Below are 21,256 nucleotides of genomic sequence, written 5' to 3'. Positions count from 1 at the left end.
AAATTACTCTCATTCACAGTAATTATATTTTTATACAGAGTCTGGTGTTGTGCACTTGAAAGGAGATATACAGTATCCCACAACAATTGGCATCATATAAATAAAAAGCTAATTTTAGCAAAAATGTAAGTAAATTTCACTGTGATTTGTTGCAGCTTTTGGTAATTTAGCCTAGTATTATAGTATTGCATATTGCTTGATGATATGTTTATCTCCCGATTCGATATTATCATGATACTTGAGTGCTGATGCTATATGCATTGCAATTTTTATGTATTGTGACTTTACAAGTATTGTGATTCGATATTACGATTTATTGCAATTTTCGTTGACTGTTTTAACATTAGACCATGGGATAAAGTGGAATCATACACTTCTTCTGACTTTTAATTTGGAAAATTGATACAGTAAAACTGTTTGATTTTCAGCATGTATTTAGTCAGAGATGTCCTGAAGTCAAATATTTCCGTCATTGTCAGGAATAATTCAAACTTTTTGTTTTAGCAACCCCAAAATAAAAAAATTGAGATTGTAAAAAAAAAATCATGACACATAAGGGAATCGATTTTTAACAGTCACCATAATGTTTTCGTCTTAACATTGATTCTAAATAATGAAAATAAATATGAATGACATCAAATAGTGCTGTAGCCTGATATGTATGAATTCCGATGTCCACCATAATTAAACCAGTTACATGATGCCTCAAACTTCGCAACACATAATCATAAGGAATTTTTTATGTATTTTGATTTAATAATAGCATATGATAAAGTTCAAAGTAAAGGTAATAAACATTCATAAATTATTTATGGTATATGGTGGCAAGCTGTGAGATCCAAGAATGAATTCCTCTTGTGTCACTTAGGACACAAATCCACAGTGAGGGATGTCAATCCGACCCCAACACAGGCGTCGGAATATCTACTGTAATGCAAGAGAACACACAAGAGGTTTATAGCGCCTCTGTAGGGTGCTCAATCTCATTAGAAGTGTTTCCTCGTGAATAACATTGAATAAGGATGAATCACTTGATTATAGATTCCTGTGTGTGTGTGTGTGCACTGCCTATGTGTGTTGACAGCTTCCTCTATGTGTGTGTCTCGGTGTGTGTATCTATCTTGCCAGAATAAACAACAGTGGGAAGTGCCAGTCGGTGAAAAATGGGCGCCACCGCTCCTCGCTCTTCTCCTATTGATTTAATCTCGAGCCCTTTGCCACCACCCCCGAATCTGTCTTCACAAAACGTATCTGAGGACAATCACGTCCACTCTGGTTTTGTTCGCGTAACTCTTTGAAATAAGCATAAACAACCATGGCGTGAGGTCAGAATATTTTCTTTGAGAGCCATAACTCTCCTGACTGGTGAGAGAGCGGTTAAGCATCCCGCACACAGACTTGTAGCACTGCTCGGGCCCTTTTCACCTTCACTTCTTCTTCTATGAATGTGATTTCCTTCGCCACTTTTTACACTGAAGAATAACTCTGCTCGTATTCTTTACGTTTAAGAAACGTACAGTGAATCAAGCAGATCAAACATTGTCAGTGACAATAGATCACCATCCATCAGAATGATGGATAGCACAGAGTTGTTGAAGGATACATGAAAGCATTTTTGTCATAGTTACATGCACTAGCTAGTGGAATTTGATAGTATATGGTTCATGCAGTTAAAATAGTGTGAACGTTGGTATCTTCCAGTGTGCAACAAAAAGAAAAAGAAGAAGGATTCTTTTTTATGTGACTGTGAACATGTTGAAAACGACCTAGGTTTTAATTACAAACTGGTAACAATTGTGTTTTCTTGAAATTATATGGGATTCAAAGCTTTGACATTCCTGCTCCTAGCATTGAGATTTGTTCCTTGGCTTGCTTTCCTATGTAAAATCTTCATGTGCCGGGACTAGGGCATGGGCCTGATCCCTACTGATTGGAAAGCAGCCCGTGTCTGGAGGTGCGATCATAACAGAGTCTGTCTGAAGCCCGTGGATTTTCTCCGGTGGCAGGCTTACCTGAAATACAGCTTCGACAACTGCCATCTCCCTGGCTGTTGCATATACGTTTGCTGCAATTACAAACCTCTGGCAGTGAGTCGTCCTCATCATGTTCACATGGGAGGGCAGTAAATGAGAGCAACCGAGTAGAAAAAGAAAAAAAAAGTTTGTTCCTCACGCACGTCTGCAGCCACTTCCCACTCTGCACACTTCCATCACCTCCCCCTCTCAATCTCATTGTGCTGGCAAATTAAAATTCACGGGTTGCCAAGCCATCCATTCTCCCTCCTCTGCTTAATTGTCTCGAAAATTGAGGAGATTACCGGGTGCGATTTATGTACAAATAAGAATCTGTCAGAAACCTGGCAGTGTATACCATGACATACACACACACACACACACACACACACAAACACACATAGACTTTGATGATTTGCTGGCTGTAGGCGATAGCCATCATGGGATGCCTGAGATCGCAACCTTTATCTTTTTCAATTCTACCCTTTCTGTATGTCACGCTGAGCAATGCATGGTTGCAAGAGCTGGACAAAACAATGCTGGAAAAACTCACAAAGACAAGAATGAAAATCACACATCATCACTCAGTGTGTTTTGATGCTGTTCATCTTCTTTGTCTACATTATTGTCACTTTTCCTAACATTTATTCTCCCTAAACTTAAACATCAGGACACACTGCAGCACACCCAACATCATTGTTAGTGCCAGCAACATTGGTATCAGCTATTTTGGAGATCACCAGCTTCGAATGTTATCAGCCGATTGAATGGGCGTTATCAGCTATTATCAGCCTCATAGATATGGTTTAGAAGCGGCCTGCTACACCTACTAGTGGGTTCAGAAGGCCGTAAGGCATGTGATTACATGGTTGATCACCGATACAAATCCAAAATGACGGCGACCTCTAGTGGTTATATTAATTATGACAGAGCAAAGAAGGAAGTCTGGTGACGTAGTATAAAGAGCAACAAAGTGCGCATGAGGTGGCAGTTGAGGGCGATAGGACTTTCACCCGGGAGACCGCTGCTCATGTCCTGTGTGAAACCAAGAGTGGACATTGACTTATTTTACTGTACTTTTTAGGTAATGTAACAAGCGTACTTATTTTAACCCAAACCACGATCTTTTCCTAAACCTAACCAAATAGTTTTGTTGCCTAAAGTTGTTTTGTTTCACTTCACAATAGGTACCGCCATGGCCTACGCCATTTAACGTTGTGGTTCCAAAATTTGAATTATTCTGTCATTGTGTATGATATGTTTCCCTCCTTCCCTGACTTTTCCTAAATACCTATACTGCACATCCCTGTATTGTCATATTGATCGAATAACATTTAGAAAACTAAATAGATGGGATTTTGGTGGGTTTTTTTTATGACAAAAGCACCTTTTAGTCGCCAGGAGTAGCGCCGATAAACGTTGGTCCTCTCCTCGGACTCTCCTCCGGCAGCCAAATTGATGCGTTTGCATAATAGCAGTATAAGCGCATTGAGACAATGAATGGGCCATACAAACTAATTTGGATTCCAATATAACTTATAATCGCAGTAACGTATGTAGGCCCACAGCATTCATTTTATCATATGTGTTTCACTTTCGCTTTCACAACGTGGTAAGTGCAGTTTGGCCCGTCTGAAGCATTATAATGGTAGTGATAACCACTGATAACACCCATTCAATCGACTGTTAAAACTCAAAATAGGAGAGGAGATTAGGTGTTGGCTGGTCCAAAAGTCTTTACATGTCAGCAGGCGATGTCAGTAACTGATTTAAATATGAATATTTGCTACATTTATATTGTGTATGGTAAATGATGGGACCAGACCTCGTTGGATTAGACACCTAAGTAGCAAAAAATTGCAGAAGTCATACTGTACATTTATCACTAAATGTTTTGGATCAACACCCACTCCTTGTTGGAAAATATATGTTTTATTAGTCACTTAAATGAAGCTGCCAGGAGTTCATAAATCTAGTATCAGTATAACATATTTCCAAGTTGGCAACAATGGTTAGCAGCTGAGCTAACATTTGGCACACGAGAGCTTATTGAGCTTGGGGCCAGTGATAATATTCCTACAAGCAAATATAAATTGCAGTTAATCACCATCATATTGTATGCTATCAGTGAGAGAGGGCTGTGCTCTTCACCATGTTTCCTGATCCCATGAATCATAAGGCGGCACTTTAAGTTTAGAGCTTCAGGGGATCGGGAACTGCCTCTCTCTGACATGATTTACCAACATCATCGCTCTATATTGTAGGAATTTGTGCACTCAAATAGTTTTATGATTTAAAAGAGGAATTATGATTTATTATTGTACACAGCTCGAACATATCATTATTCATCCAGCAACCAAACTCACATTGGAGTATGTGACATAATAGGGAAATAGTCCTCCTTGTGGGCCACACAAGGTTGATTAAAATTATGATTGTTATTAATCTTGATAATGATTTTTTTCAAGGGCATGGGTCTTTTGAATCTTTAAGTGACTGAGATGCAAGCACAAGAAACAAAACACATGAGGGAAAGAGGAAACTGGTACACAAGGCTATGGCTACTGAATAACTCAAACAACTGATGCAGAGTTATCTTTATGTAGTTGGTAGGAGAGACGTGATAAACAGGTGAGATGACTGTTACCTGAGAAACAGCGAGTCAATCTTCAACTCCTGATAATGTTATTCTTTTAATCAAGATTATTATATTTTAACAATTTTCATGATTTATAATTTTGCCTTTTTTGATATTAGCTTTAGCGTTTTGAGAGTAAACATACAGCAATGGAACTAAACATGACAACAGTGTTATCATCATAATATGTTGGTGGAATTGTATTAATGGTAGACTTCCTAGCTTACATTAACTTAACACACATATGAATACACCATATTAATTGTCCTTGGACAACTCCAAACTACATATTAGTAGAGATCAGAGTCCACAGTGGGATTGAAGTTGGTGTCAGATTGTCTCTGTGGGTGACTCTTAGGGTGCTTTATGATGGCCAGTTTTGGAGGGATGTTTATGTAAGTGTCTAAGGGGATCTTAAAGGATCAAAGAAGTTTGGGTCCGTGGTCTGGTTTAGTGGCCATGTAGGAGAAAGAGGGATCTTCTTATCTCGATCCTTGCTGTTTGCAGGATGTTGTAAATCCATGATGTCTTGTTGGCCAGCATTACTGGGGGTTGAAGGAAGAGCTGGTTTTGTATCTTGAAAGTTGTACTGTCTGCATTCAAAACCTACAGGGACATAAACAGTTTGGTACAGTTTGGTGAGTGTTAAACAAATAAACAGACATGCAGAAGACAAAATCAAAGAAATCCTCACCTTCAATTAAGCTTCTTCACTGCTGCTCATCTTCGAGTCTATCAATGTTGTGATGTGAAACTGATGAAACTGCCAAATTCAACTTGCTGTCTGTTAAATCACACAATGGCCTGTGGCATACTGTAACAGGATCTCTGTCAACCCGTCCATCCAATCAGACAGGCATCTCAAACATGATCTCATGAATAATGAAGTAAAAGGAAATGGCAATTCAGTATGATTATCAGGCTAGAACTTATCAGGCATCTTGAATGTATCCTCACTAAAAGCCTTGTCTCACCAGTGAGATGCAAAATTGCGGCGTGGGAATGCAGAAAATTTGCTTGGGAATGTTCCACATTGACAACTATGCACCCCGGGTCTGGTGCGAATTATCCACATTGCCATGTTTCATTTCCGCAATGAGTTTGCTCCTAGTGCCAGTGTCCGCTCCACACAACAATAAAACATTCAGAGAATGTCTAAGGGGCTAACATTAACTACACAATACATAAACTAACCAGACCCCAAATGTGATGCTAACATTAGCTGTTGTGGCTATTCCCATTCTGTGACCAACATATAACATTAGCAAATGCATATCAGCTAAATTACCATTTTCATCTGCTGGGCGATCTCAAGCCATATATTGTCCTTTATTGGGTGTTGAGAAGGGGAAAAAGACCATTTTTATTCTGAAACACGATTGGTCCAAAAAATGTCCTGTTGGACTGAAAAAAAGCCCATTATTATGCAGAGTGATGGCAATCAGTTGGAACAAAGCATTTCATTGGTCAAACAAATACTTCCGCAAGTGGAAATCCACTATAGTTGAGGTCCGTCCAAAAATGTTTTCCCCCTCATGAATGTTCTGCATGGGTGTGTATTCAAATTTCCATGCAAACGTTCTGGACGAAAATACGTGCTTGGTGTAAAACGGCTTTAAATCTCTTGCCGTTGGGAAGGCCAAGTCCAGCCCACAATATTCACCGCATAATCTGAGTGTGGATATCATTTTCGGGGATCAGTGTTCTAAGTAGGTGTGGGTGTTGTAGGAAAGAAACAAACACCACAATCGGGTATTTCTATGTGTATGTGTGTGTGTGTGTGTGTGTGTGTGTGTGTGCGTGCATGAGACTATGACTTTATTTCATTTAGGTCGCGTAACTTCTAAAGTCCATACTTTCCTTGTCATTGTCTTTTTTTAAATTCTCTACCAGCTCAATATGGATGTTCTTTTCTCAGTTCTTCTGTCAACTTCTTTCCATCCCCGCCATGACGCACACACAAACACACACACACACACACACACACACACACACACACACGCACACACGCAAACGCACACACACACACACACACACACACACATATGCAGGTGTATCTCCATGTCTGCAGGTACGTGTGGGTTTGTGTGTAAATGCGCAGGTGTGCGCTGAAACCACATGTTCTCTCCTGGGAGGGAGCCAAATGAGGCAGTGTGATTATAGCCTTACCGATGTAATCTCACCTCTTAGACTGTCGCCACTCAACCCCACCCCTCCTCCTCTCTCCTCCTCCTCCATCCACTCCTCCTTTCATTCCGGCCACTCCAGCTAAATCCAATTTGTTATAGTTTCAAATAAGGCCTTGTTTTTCTGTGCTCTCGCCACTTCAAACAAAGTGGCTTCTGTTATTGCTCGTCCAATTTGAAATCGTTTTTTTTTTTTTTTCTCCCCTCATCTTTCTTTCTCTTCAGGTCCACTCTTGACTGTGATGCACAATAGGCAGGGTAGACTCACAAGATGCAGCAACTGAAAAGCTTTTACACAACTACACAGAGCTAGTCTTTTGTAACTTGAGGACATTATTGGCATTTTATATCAGACTGTATTTTTCTATCCGCTTTTGTTCACTTTTAGATTGACGCTGCAAGTAGAATATACCTTTTTTTAAATTAGTAAATATATTATTTTTATTTGAACATTTCCCAAGAAAAGATTAATAACAACCCTTTTTATTGGCAAACAAATATATCTGTCTCTTTATTTCAAATGTGTGTATTCAATATCCCAATTGTAGTCCATATTTGATGCTCAAAGTGGATTTGAGGAGGATCTATACTCTGTCCTGAAGATCTCAAAGAAATGAATGATGTAGTTTTATCAAATGGAAACTTCATCTGAATACGTAATAATGTCAGAGAAAAATGTATTTGCCTTGGTTTGAGGCAGACAATCATTAATATTTAAAGTATAGACGGGAAGAAAGCGCAATGAGTTGGTCTCTTAATTGTTTAGTAAATGTATTGAATGAAATGTAATACTCCTGTGGGTCCTGTTGTTAATTGAAACCCTGCCTCTGGGTTGACGCTCATGGAGGCTGCTGTTATTGCATCGCCAAGCATTTGGCAATAAAGAGGGCTTTTCCACAGCCTAGTTGTTGATTGATGGCAATTATAGCCATAAAAATAACAATGCGGTGGTAATGGTGATGACACAAATAATTATAGAAATTCTAATGGGGTCTTGATGGTGGTAGTGATGATGATGATGAAGACAGATGGTGATGTTGAACAGGAGCCAGACTTGCATGTGTGTGTTTAATGCAGGTTACTGCATGCTAGTGCACACTCATGCCTGCAGATAGGTGTATTTTATATTAATCAACTGGATATAAAGTAATTGATGTGTGTGTGTGTGTCTGTGTGTTGCAGGGGATGATGTATCTGGAGGAGCGTAGGCTCGTCCACAGGGATCTGGCAGCCCGAAACGTCCTGGTCAAATCTCCCAACCACATCAAGATCACCGACTTTGGTCTGGCTCGCCTCCTGGATGTTAACGAGAAGGAATATAATGCTGATGGAGGAAAGGTAAATCCCGTCATCACTTTGTGACACATTTCATTTACATTAACAGACAAATAATTCCACACATACACAAATAACTTGTATCAACACATTGTCACACCCAACTCGTCAAATACCACCACTCTTTCGTTACTTTTGGACGGACCGGGGACATCGTGTCAATATAGACTCATACATGCATAGTTTCCTTTCCAAATAAACTTCTGTTTTCCGTTTGTTTGACTTAACTTCACTGATTAGCGATACTGACGATACTAACGAGTCACTTGACTAAAGACTCACGTGACTTACAGGACTGAGGATATCTACGACTCACGTGACAAAATAAGTCAGCGTTACTTTTAGATTCACACGGGACACAAACACCGGTCTCCTAGTTGAAAATCTTGTTTGTTTGACCCGTCCACTTCCCCTTCCGCCCGCCCTGAGCAGACTCTCACGCTATTAATACTACGTCACTTGCTCTGACCGTCGCGGTGGGTGGGTTTACATTGGTGTTAGTTGAACACACTGTTGCTAAAGGGTGCCTCCGTGCGTCAGTTTCCGATGCCGAGTGGCGCCGCCCAATCAGCTTATTTGACGAGTTGGGAGTGAGACCGGGTTGTGTACGTCTACATTTGACATCTCTCAGCCCTACACTGTACTGTGCAATACTATGGAGAGTTGAATGAGCCTCTGGAATAATTCTAAATGTTTTGAGTGGAAAATTGCAGTATATTTATTCATGGATATATTTAAAAAAAAAAAAAAAAGCTTCAGGGAATAGTTTGTAGTTGTCATTTTGACATTTTGGGAAATACACTTTTGCTTTCTTGCAGAGCGTTAGACACCACTCTCATATCTGTGTGGTAATTATGAAGCTACAGCTAGCAGCTGCTTAACTGTATCTGACTATTTCTTGGGCGGACACAGTGATTTCTAAATGTGTGTTCAGACAGACTGAGAGGACTTTTAGAGGTGGTGCATTTGCAAGCAAAAAAAAAAGAAAGAAAAGCAAGTAAACATGAAACACATCCGCTGGAGATGCTGCTTGCGTTGAAAATGTTTAATTTGCACATATCTTGTCGCTTTATGAGCTTACAGAGACAAGAGGTAAAAGGAGAAAGACTGGAGGGAAATTACAGAGAGAGTTCAGAGTTGAATCAGAGGCTAAACTGAACAAAATCACACGCAGAAACAATCCCACGGAAACAATTGGTACGTCTGTTGCTAGCTAGCTTACAGCTAACATTTGAACAGTTGGTACATAAGCTGTTAAACAAATAACCACAAATGGTCCAGTCGTCAAATATGTGCGAATGACTCAAGGCAAGAAATTTGCTGTGCTTATCCCTGAACACATCTGTGGAGTCTCCGCAGGTTGCTTGGCAACCCCACAGTGACAACAAGACTTCAGGAAGTCACTGCTCAAGGCCAAGAAATAGCCGTAAAACAGCAACCGTCATTTAAACACTGATTAAAGACTTTTTAAATGAAGGAGATATAACCTGTTAATCAGTAAGCTTTATAGATGCTGTTTGTCAGATTGTGTTACTTTCAGACAAAGCCAGGTTAGCTGTTTCCTCGTGTTTCCAGTCTTAGTTCTAAGCTAAACTAAGATAGCTGTCGGATGGCTGTAGCCTTATGTTGAATGAACAGATCTGAGAGTGGTGTTGATATTCTCCTCTAACTCTCAGCAAGAAAGCAAATAAGCAAAATGTCAACTCATTTGGATTTTTAAATTTGATTAGTCATCATGCAATTAAAATACTATTGTCAAATCAAGTCAATTTCATTATAGCCCAATATCACAAATCACAATCTGTAGGCTACAGCACACAACACCCTATGTCCTTTTCAACCCTCGCTTTGGATAAGGAAAAATTATCTTTGAATGAATTAAAGGACCAGTTTGTAGCATTTAGGGGGATCCATTGGCCGAAATTCAATATATAATTAATAAGTATGATTTATTTTGTGTATAATAACCTGAAAATAAGAACCGTTGTGTTTTCGTTATCTTAGAATGAACCGTTTAATCTACATGGGGAGCGGGTCTTCTCCACGGAGTCCGCCATGTTGCACCACCATGTGTCAAAGGTAGCCCAGAACAGACAAACCAAACACTGTTGACTTTTCCTGCTTGGGCCGGAGTCGATAACGTTACTCGCTTCCGTCGCTGCCGCTCACTCTCTTGCTTCACCACTCACTTCCCATGTACACACACACTCTAAGCACTGGCTCTGCTCCAAATGGCTCTAGAAAGGGCCATTCGCGTTTTCGTGTCGGCCACCGTAGCTCTCCAACACGCTTGCCATACGGGAGAGGCTTCAGTTGGTTGAAATCTCCTCACCTCACTGCTAGATACCGCCAGATCCTACACACTGGACCTTTAAGTATGATTTTAAGTGTGAATATTAGTGTATCTAGTGGCAATATAAATATTTATAGCAGTACTGCTAGTATTTTTAATCCAGTGCTGTTAGTGGTTGAATAGTGGCTGTTCATTTCATTTATTGGTTTGGTTTATTTAAGACAGAGACAGTGTACAGTAAATGCATTGCTGTTGTTGTCCCGGGGCTGTTATACTGTTCTATACTAATACTGTATAACCATTGAGCCTGCAATGAGTGACCTTGTTATCTGCTTTTATTATCTACTGTTTGATGTGTTTGAGATACATTATTAGATACAATATTATTGAATTATTATTTTGGACCATACCATTGACATGTTGTAAAAGGCAACAGCAGATATTAACATTAATTAGAGTCTTATATCCTGAGGGAGGAACATAGTCCATCACAAAGGACAGTTTTAGTGGAGTCAGTGAGATACTTTTCTGCTCTATTGGACCATTTTATTTACTTTTGGGGAATAAAGATCTGAAAACTATGAACGTAGTAAACAAATACGTCCTTGGAGCTCTCTGCACATGGGCTGGCCTCTTTTAATCTTGTTCATCCTTTTCCTCTTTTGTATTTTGTTTTCGAACCATTTCTTCTCATCAAAGCCTATTTCATCCTCTCTCACATCCCTTTCTTGTTTGTCCATCGTGGTTTATATCTCAACGCTGAGTGTTCTGGTATTATCCCGTCCACTGAGAGAAAGGCAGATACACTCTAACCTTCGACATCCCCCTCCCCTCAACCTCCATCACTGTAATCAATAGAATTGGCCTTTAAATCTAATCACGGTGTTAAGCTGCATCCCAGACTGTCCTGTCATTTGCCCCACTATATTCCAATACAGCTGGAGCTGCAACGTGATCTCACAGAAATATGTGAAATTACCACAACCTCTTAATCGTGCATTATGTGCCGCCACCACGGAAACAATTTAAGTTTTAGGCAACAAAACTACTTGATTAGGTTTAGGAAAGAAAAGATCATGGTTTGGTTTTAAATTAATAAATTAGTTACTTATGATACTTAACTTACCTAGCCTACGTAATTTTAAATAATTATTTTGGTTTCACACGGGATACGAACACCGGTCCCCTGGGTTAAAGTCCTGTGTTTGACCCAAAGACTGTATAAAAAGATGGATTCCGCGTCTCCACTTCCTCCCGCTGTACAAAAGTGAAGCCAAAATATCCCAGATATGGGAGCTGCCATCTGGGAATTTGGACGTCATTTGGAGCCAGAGTCTGCGCAGTAGTGATCGGGGGGCTGGAGCAGCGGTATCGAAGTCCCGCCCAACCTCCCACGCGAACCAATCGCGAGCCGAGCACGGCCACAGCTTGTTACAGAGAGAGAATCACAGCTGTCAATCATGATGTGTCACCCCTTTTTTTTGTAGCATCAAATAACTCATTAAAACTAAACTTATCAGAAAAATGAACACTTGAACATACATCAGTGTGATAAGAACTGCATAAAATGACAGAAACCATCTTTGGGAAAAATGTACTTGACACATACTATAGTCTATTGTTTGACCCATCTGTCCACGCCGACCTCCTCCTTATACAGACTTTGATTAAAACATATTTCTCTTGAGCCTGGGAATCCGTGTGTCCACAACAACAAAGTATCCTAATTTACTTTTCATTGGCATTGTTTCCGTGGTGCTTGGCACGTCATTTTAACACATTACGTGTCACCACCTGTGCGCTGTTAAGAGGTGTTGGTCATTTATTTCTGTGAGATCAGGCTGGCCTAAATGCATGTTTGTCTTCTCTTTCATCAATCCTTGTTTTCCTTCATTCTATCATACCTCTCTTCTCTCTAACATAGTTTACACAGTCAGTTCTGCCAAAACAACTCATTGTATGCCAACACCTCGCCAACAGATGATCCAAGTTTAGTTTGAACACAAAACTTATGTTGTCTTGGTTTCCTTACCAATTTTATTTAAGGAAATAGAGAAAACAATCAACTCTTTTTATTTGTGAATGTTGCTTGTATATAATACTGACATGTTTGCTTCTACCTTACAGATGCCCATCAAATGGATGGCACTGGAGTGTATCCATTACAGGAAGTTTACTCATCAGAGTGATGTTTGGAGTTACGGTAAGCTTCAGAATTTCCTTTTAGGGAACTTGCATGGAGTAGACAAACCATTACAGCCACAATATATTCATAAATCGGACAGATATTTCTTCAGTGATTTTCTTACAAGAAGTGTATTCAATCTCTATAGGAGCAAGAGTTTGATGCTGACAAAAACTTGAAGTGCATGCCTTCTAAACAGATCAATGTAATGGATGTCAAATGCTGGATAGCCAAAAATGTTCTCCAGCTTATTGAGAGTAAGACAGAGGGCTTCATCATTGATCTTGCAAGTAGCAAGTAAATCCAGACCGCTTGCTAGACAGACAGGTAATTTATAGATCTGAGGCAGCTATAGAGGATTTTGCCATTGTAGCAGTGCTGATGAACAAGACAAGAGTGTTGATTTCTTACCACCACTATAACTGCTTCAACATGTGGCACATCACAATCACTGTAAAAATGCAAACTGGATGATCTACTCCTTTAAATCCTCAAATATTAAAATCAGCCTTTTGCAGCTTGTCAGCACGATGTAAATCTAGAGACCAGCCTCCTCCATTATCCCTCAATCATATGAGAGTTTTATTGCTATATTTCAATTAACAATTTCCTGTTTAAGTCTGCCAATGACGCTGACTCATTTAAAAAATGAATATGCACGTTGGGGTCATATCAAAGAGAATAATGTCTGTTTGATTAAAAGTATCAGTATGGTTTAGTGCGTCCATGTCCCCAGTGGTCCTCTATGACCGGGGGCTATTATACTCCCATCTTCTGGTGTGCGTTTACTCTGCTTACCACTCATTAGCTCATTAACACTAACACGATTAAGGCTGAAGAGTTCTGAAAGTTCAGATTGACTGATGACTTTCAAGACTCTGATTAGTTCCTCTCCTGTCCTCTGTTGACTTGATGTCTCTTATCTTGTCCTTGCTTCTTTACTCTTTGTTTTGTTGCTTCCTCATTTCACTCTCCTGTCTCTTCATTCTCTCCCCTCTGATCTCCTCTGCTCTCTCACATCTTTGCTTTTCCTCTTTCGTCTCCTTTTTTTTCTTTCTCTCTTCACATTTCTTCCTTTTTACTTGATCTGGTCTATCTCCTATTTTCTCTTTTCAACTATTTCACTTCTTTCTCTTCCCATCTCTTTTCGTGTTTCTTGCTGTATAACCCCCTGTTCTCAACTCTTTAATCTTCTCTACTCTTTACCCTTCTGTACTCACTCATCGCCTCTCATCTCGGTTTGACTTCTTTTCTCCCTTTGTCCTTTTCTCTATGAACATCTTTTTCTCTTTATGCTCTACGTTACTGATATCTCCTCTTCCTCCTTCCCTCTTCTTCTTTGTAGGGGTAACCATCTGGGAGGTGATGACCTTTGGAGGGAAGCCATACGATGGGATTTCTACCAGAGATATCCCTGACCTGCTAGAGAAAGGAGAGCGTCTTCCTCAGCCACCCATCAGCACCATCGACGTCTACATGGTCATGGTCAAATGTAGGTATAATACCAGAAACCGCTTACGATGTAATATGATCAAATAGAAGAACACCACAAGGCTACAAAAATAGATTTATTACAGAGCTTCTGTACATGGATATATTGCCCATGATTTCCAGTTTTTGTTTCCATCCACTGCTTCAAACAAGTAGAAAAGCCGATGGATTTTAAGGGTGAAGAGAGGGCCAACTGGTTTTTAGTTGAAGCAGGCAAAAACAATCATGTTTTTATTGAGTGATTTTCAAAATGCCACAACAGCTGTTTTTTACAAGAGTGCCAAGGTGGTGTTAAAACTGAAATATTGCTATTGTAAAATTCAGCCCAGCTGTTATTTTTCAGTTTTCAAATGTTAGTGTTACCATATGCAGGCTGGTCTCATACAGTGTTCATAGTTATACCTACAAAAGGTAATGCATTGTAATTTGTGTATATGCCACAAAATTAATTGTGAACTAGGAAATATAAAGAAAAAGTACCTGACTTTTGCCCTGGAGACCAGTGTTTGTGTCCTGTGTGAAACCAGAAGTCAACGTTGATTTATTTGTCACATAACATACGTACTTAAGTAACGACACTTACGGAGTTATTTTAAGCCAAACCACATTTTTTTTCCTAAACCTAACTAAGTAGTTTTTCTTGCCATTTCCTAACAAACTCGATCTTTTCCAAGCCTTAACTAAGTAGCTTTTTTGCCTAAGCTTAACTAAGCAGTTTTGTTTCTTAATCCTAACAATGTTGATATTTTCCTAATCCTAACGAAGTCGATATTTTCTAAGCCTAACTAAATAGCTTTGTTGCCTAATCCTAACAAAGTCGATCTTTTTCTCAGCCTAACTAAGAATGTTTCTTGCCTAAATCTAAGGAAGTTGTTTGCTGTGAAGACCGAAGTTTGTTTTGAAAAGCATGTAACGAGCGGAAATTGACACGTGTTGCTGGACATCTGTCATAAGATGTCATATGATCCGTTGAATGAGAATACGTTGCCATATGAATGCCACTGAAACACCTCTCTCTGATGGCAACAATAGTGAGAAATCCTTCAAAAATAAAGTTTAGGAGGCAGAAGATAAATCACAGTAGGAACTGATTTTTGACCCACCACCAACATGTTGGCCTCATTGGTCGGTCACTGCTGTCATGCCGTCAGGCTCTGGGGTCGCAGGTGGCGTTGTAACCTCTGGCCACTGCTGCCAGGACAAAGGCTTGGTGCCAGCGCCACCCCGGCCTTGTCCTGTAGTCTCCAAGCTGCAGCCTCTGGCCCTCACTGTCACCTTGGCTCTTCCTGACACCCTGAACCTGCGCCAACCTGGCAAGCAGACACACTAACACGCAGCAGGAAGAGGTCACTGTCACCTGCCTGTTATCTGCCCTTCTTTTTGCACCACTATACATGCATGAACTCACACAGACCCATGGTGCACTGCACACATGTGGTGGAAACGCAATTCCTAATATTCAGGAGCTTTCCTGGCATTAAACTAGGTACCAAGATAAAAGATGATCATTTTTTACATATGCAATCTCTTATCCTATCTGTATGTGTGTACTTGTGTGTAAAGCCACACCTCTCTGTCTTTCGATCTCTATCTCTTATTTCCCCGGATACCTAGACAGGCTCTACTCAGGGCCAGATCACATGATTGCTTTGGCATCATACCCCTGTGTTCACAGAGAAATTGGCAGAAGAGCACATTACTCCATATGGCCATTCTTGATGAAACAGTATTTATCTTTAGATTGGAAAAAGTGATTATAATAAAAAGAACTTCATTAAAAATACTGTAATTGTTCATTACAGAACAAATAACAAAGTTGTATATAATGGAAAATATTTTGAGACCTTTTAGAAGTGGGAAATGATATTATCAGTGTTTGCATAGCACGTTTGATGATAAAATGCACTGACAGGTTATCATAGGTCAGCTCTTTCTTTACTAATGGGATTTTAGGTGGTAAAGAGACACATGTATTGCTATTATTATTCATGTAATTTACGTTTTATAGATCAGTAGTAAGCATAGCTTGACTGACTTTTAGTCATTTTGTGTTCACGTGCTTGCAGATTCACTTTGGCACGGTTGGAATGAGTGGGTGGGATTAGAAGGAATACTAATCTGACTGAAAAAGTAGAGTTTGCTGTAGTAGTTGCCTTCTACACAGTTCTCACTTTTACTCATCAGACCCTTTTATGTTGAATGACAGCATGAAAACTGTATGTTATTTTAGTTGCAACATGTTGTCACTCAAATACGGCATCTTGGTCAGTGGCCCTAGGTTTCAAACTATGACACCCTACGTACCCCTCTAGCGTCAGTTTTGCATGTGTCAATTTCCGCTTGTTGAATGCTTACACCGTCTTCTCAAAATGAACTTCCATGATCAAAATATACTTGGTTAGGTTTAGGAAAATATTGTGGTTTGGGTTGAAATAAGTATGTGTGTTATGTAGTTAAGTATGCTACGGTAAGTTGAGTTACGTTAGGCAACATGAACACCGGTCTCCTCTGTGAAAGTCCTGTGTTTTTTGACCCATCCATCCACCCCAACCTCCTCCCTACCATGGATGTATAAAGAGAACTGGATACAGCCTTGGTGGCGGGACTCCGTTCATTCCTATGAGAGTTGCTCAATGGCTTCCGAGTGATAAAGTACTCGGATCATCCGGTGATCTTCCGCATCCATTGGGCCCATAGTGCAGGCACAGTGGCGTTTTCCTTTAACCCCGCCTCCCAGCCCTCGCTCCAGCCTATGTCTGGGGCTCATTCACATGAACAGAGGAAGGAAAATAACTCTAGATTCAGCTATTAGTGCATTTAACAACTTTTAGGACCTTATGATTTAAATAAGGGCTATTCAAGTGTTCATACTGGAAAGTTGATTTACCTCAAAATAATTATCTGCCAATTTAAAGATGTCTCTTTCCCAATGTAAGTCTATTGGAAAAAGTATGTTTTTTGCCCAATGGCATCGCGCGACGGACACAGAAGTTATACTGCCGCAGTTTGGCCATTATGTTAAATTGGCTTCAGAGCCCGGAGCTCTTCCTGGGGGCTTGCTCCCTATGCTGACTTTATCGTTCTTTATATTGCGTCACTTCACTTCCTCCTTTATTCCCGCGCTAACTAAGGCCACTAAGAGCGTCATAGTTTGATGCGTAGGGCTAGTGACCAAGCTGCCGTATTTGATGACTATGGAGTGTGAACGGGCTCAAAGGATTCATATCAAAAATCTTTGTGCATGTTATGTTTATGCAAACAACATAGAAAAGAACATGGCATTACATATTTGGCATAGTGTGCGTAGGCAGAACCCTTGACACCAAAGTGTTAAGACTACAAAAATGCTCTGCTCGATCACTGACCCGTATTCTTCGTACTCGACCTTCCCTCCCACTGAGGTGCAGTTAAGATCACAGAGAGTCAGGAAATAGAGTGATCTTGATGGGAGTAGATGAGGGTTTTGTTTACCTCAGAGAATAACATACTGTGGGAAAACTTAAGCCTGTTAATAGGGTTGAATTTAAAGTCAAGGGCTGTTGGCAAAAATATCAGGCATCCAAAAGACATCTAAATATCTGTATATGTATTAGGACTTCATGTTGGTCAGACACTAACACAAACACATTTTTCAGGCTGGATGATTGATGCAGATAGTCGACCCAAGTTCAAGGAGCTGGCTGCAGAATTCACTCGGATGGCTCGTGATCCCCAAAGATACCTGGTCATCCAGGTAGGTCAATCTTGGTGACATATCTACAAGACCTGGATTACATGACATTTCATTTTTTCTATTTGTCGAAAAAAACAAAGTAGTTCAGCTACTTTCAAATTAAAAACTGTCTTCCATTGTGCTTGTTTTTGTGCAATTTTCTCGTATTTTGACAATTTATACAGGGTTTAGGTAATTAGTAGATGACATTAATATCCAAAACAAATTACATTTTACTTTCCTTATTTTTTTGGGAGAAAATACCAGTACTTATTACATTACTTGTGTTGTATACCGTAAAATGATTGTGCTAGGCTTCCATTATTCAGCAAATACAGTGCATCATAAGCAGAAGTAAAATAATAATGACACAAATCTTTCTTTTAACCTTTTTAACAACAATGGAACTCAACAGCATTCATTTCTCTTTTCAAGTCATATTCACCACTATGCTTTTGCATGAACTACTTGTTCGTCTGATATTTCCAAATAATAAAATAGGAATAGGGATTATTTGAAAGATATTATGTTATTAGGATGTGAAGGGCCTTAAAGCTGACACAATTAAAAACTGATTATTTACATTATTTCTTTTTCATTAATTACTAATACAAATTACTAAACACACACACACACACAACTTTCCTCAGGGTGACGACCGCATGAAGCTGCCCAGCCCCAACGACAGCAAGTTCTTCCAGAGCCTCCTGGACGAGGAGGAGCTGGAGGACCTGATGGATGCTGAAGAGTACCTGGTGCCCCACTCAACATTCAACATCCCACCACTGGCATACACTCCCCGCGCACACATGGACTCCAACAAGGTATTGTCTTTTAAGAATCTCCAAATACCTTAAATTACCTTAGATTATCGCTGTACTAATTCCTCCCATTCATTTTAGCCGATAGAATATCCCCCCCTAATGCACTATTGTTTTAAGACAGACTTGAAAAACATAATTTAAGTATTTTTAGGTCTTTAACCTTATTTCCAGTGTCATTATAATATTTTAAAAATAGTAATATATATTAGATAATAGAATAGAATTAATATATTGTGACTTTATGCAAGCCTATCTTTCATATAATATACTTTCTGTTGTAGCTGTTGTAATATGACTCTCCCATCTGGAACTCCACACCCAGCATGGCAGTAAATGGTAGTTAATGGGACATTTCAATACCATCTGAAAAATGGCTTTTGATGGCGTTATTTGGTGGTTACAACAGTTCACAGGCCTCAGATTACAGGCCTGTTAATTTCAGTTTGTCTCTGAGTCGGCCACAGCCATATCTTTGACTTTTATTGGATATTCATGGTCTGGTGGTGGAAGGTTTTAACCTCTCGAATCACAGATATAATCATATCTGCGTGTCAAAAAAATCACCCCAAGTGTATTGTTTGATCCTGGATTTTTAGAGCGGTCAAAAGTGTATCTCTGTTTTTTGATTCAAATACTTATTTGGTACCTTTTTCAACATAAGATAAGTTAAATTGTTTTAATGAATTGTGTTCCTGAACCTCAGAAGATCCTGTCAGAATATCTTCTAAATAAAAACATTCAATTCAATAGGCTTTTATTGGCATGTCAAAGCACAATTACAATTTTGAAATGCAATGAATGAATTAAACAAAAATAAAATAAAACAGAACGAGAGAAAAAAATACAGTGAATAAAAAAATAGCTAATGAAATAGGTAAATTAAATTAAATAATATATATACAAGTAAATATAAATGTAAGTACTGGTTGTTTCTTTTGTTGTGGTAGGAAGTGACAAAGCCAAAACTGCACCTCCAGACTGAGAGGTCATTTCTCCCTTTCCGTCAGACTTCAGAAATCGGGGCAATTCTTTTCAAATTTTGGAAAGAATTGATCCCCAATATTTCTGTAGTTTTGTCATTTTGCAAAAGAGTGTCATTCTGTCTTTACAGCTCCCTCATCACAATGACAGCACAGCCTGTCCTCCCAGGTCTGTCTGTGTCTGCCCTTCTCTATTGCCAGACTATGGTCACTCAGTCTTTACATTGTCAATGTCTTTCTCAGGTTCTTATCAGGCAGTCTGCCACAGTATACTGTCTGTTTACAGCCAAATATGTTTCTAGTTTGAGTTATGAGTGTGTAATATCATTCCAACAGGTGATTTTTCTTCTTCTTTAACTGTAATTTCGTTCGGTCTAATCTTCTGAGTGATGGTGTAACTGCTCCGAGGCTGGCTGGGGTTTAAAGTGAAAGGTCAGCCAGCCCCAGGACCAGTTGGCTGAGGGGATTCCTTTCTATGTTCAACTCTTGGCAGGCAAGGACTTTATAATGGAAACAGGCAGAGTCACTGTTTTTAATGTGGCTCCAGAATTTGATAAATGTTTTTTGAATACTTAGAAGTAAATGATATTGGAAGTCAGCCCTGCATGCAGAGTACCTGGAGAGTACTTTTGTGGAACTCTACATGCAGTGTTTCTGTTGGATTTTTGTCCCATTTTGCCCGATGATTTCATAGTATAGGGCCCCATACCTCACTGCCACGCAATGCAATCGATTAACTGATTTAAATGGTTGTAGAATATTTAAATATTTTGAACCCATGTTCGAATTGGAATTTGGATTTGAACTGAACGCTTGATGGCGAAAATGTGATCGGCTGTGGCTCAGGAGGTAGAGCAGGTCCTCCTCTAATTGGAAGATCGGCGGTTCGATCCCCAGCTCCTCCATGCATGCCGAAGTGTACTTGGGCAAGATATTGAATCCCAAATTGCTCCCGAAGGCTGTGCCATCGCTATATAAATGCAGGTCCATTTGCCATTTAAAGTACTACTGTAACTCTGCAGTCAGTTAACTTTTAAATCATAAAGCTGAGTTTTTGATCTGCTGTGAGACAGTCAGTTCCAATTTCCATTTAAATGGAAAGTTATTATTTGTATTATTAGTAGTAGTAGTATTATATATATATAAAAAAATAGACCTTTCTGATTAGTTGTTTACCATTAACAAAAAAAAATATTTTGTAAGTCCCAATACTTCCATGTTACTTTGATATTGCTAATGTGCAGTAACATGTTAGGAGAGAACATTTTCAGTCCAATTGTTACACGTGTGCATTTCAGCAATTGTTATCAGTAAGTCAGTCAGGAAGGGTCATTGACTCTCCTAGAGCACCCCACCTCCCCAATCCAGAAAAAAAAAATTAAAGATGATTGGAAAAAAAAATATCTGAACCCATTTCAGCATAATGAAATGTATAATCAAACCATACTGCGATTCAATTCACACAGACAGACATGTTTCTCCTATATTGCACAGGCAAAGATGTTCAGAAGTATGAATACATGCATAAATTGAAGCCCTTGTATTATATAAATATAAATATATATATATATATATATATACATATATTCAACTTGGTACT

At 39.4% G+C, this 21,256-nt stretch overlaps 1 protein-coding gene across 3 annotated transcripts in view; it reads left to right on the top strand.

Moving 5' to 3' along the window:
- LOC119499855 (receptor tyrosine-protein kinase erbB-4-like) overlaps window positions 1-21,256 on the top strand; it is a 352,862-nt gene that overhangs the window by 323,872 nt on the left and 7,734 nt on the right. For 2 of the 3 annotated variants that reach the window (XM_037789066.1, XM_037789065.1), the window contains exons 21-26: window positions 8,019-8,174; window positions 10,176-10,250; window positions 12,592-12,667; window positions 13,995-14,141; window positions 17,776-17,873; window positions 18,503-18,676. In XM_037789066.1, the coding sequence (XP_037644994.1) occupies window positions 8,019-8,174; window positions 10,176-10,250; window positions 12,592-12,667; window positions 13,995-14,141; window positions 17,776-17,873; window positions 18,503-18,676 (726 nt within the window). The remainder of the gene's footprint in view (window positions 1-8,018; window positions 8,175-10,175; window positions 10,251-12,591; window positions 12,668-13,994; window positions 14,142-17,775; window positions 17,874-18,502; window positions 18,677-21,256) is intronic. The other variant, XM_037789067.1, reaches the window with a different exon arrangement.

This window comes from Sebastes umbrosus, chromosome 13, assembly GCF_015220745.1.
Source record: "Sebastes umbrosus isolate fSebUmb1 chromosome 13, fSebUmb1.pri, whole genome shotgun sequence".
Lineage (NCBI taxonomy): Eukaryota > Metazoa > Chordata > Actinopteri > Perciformes > Sebastidae > Sebastes > Sebastes umbrosus.
The sequence above is the reverse complement of the archived record's forward strand: the minus strand, read 5'-3'. Positions and strand labels throughout refer to the sequence as shown.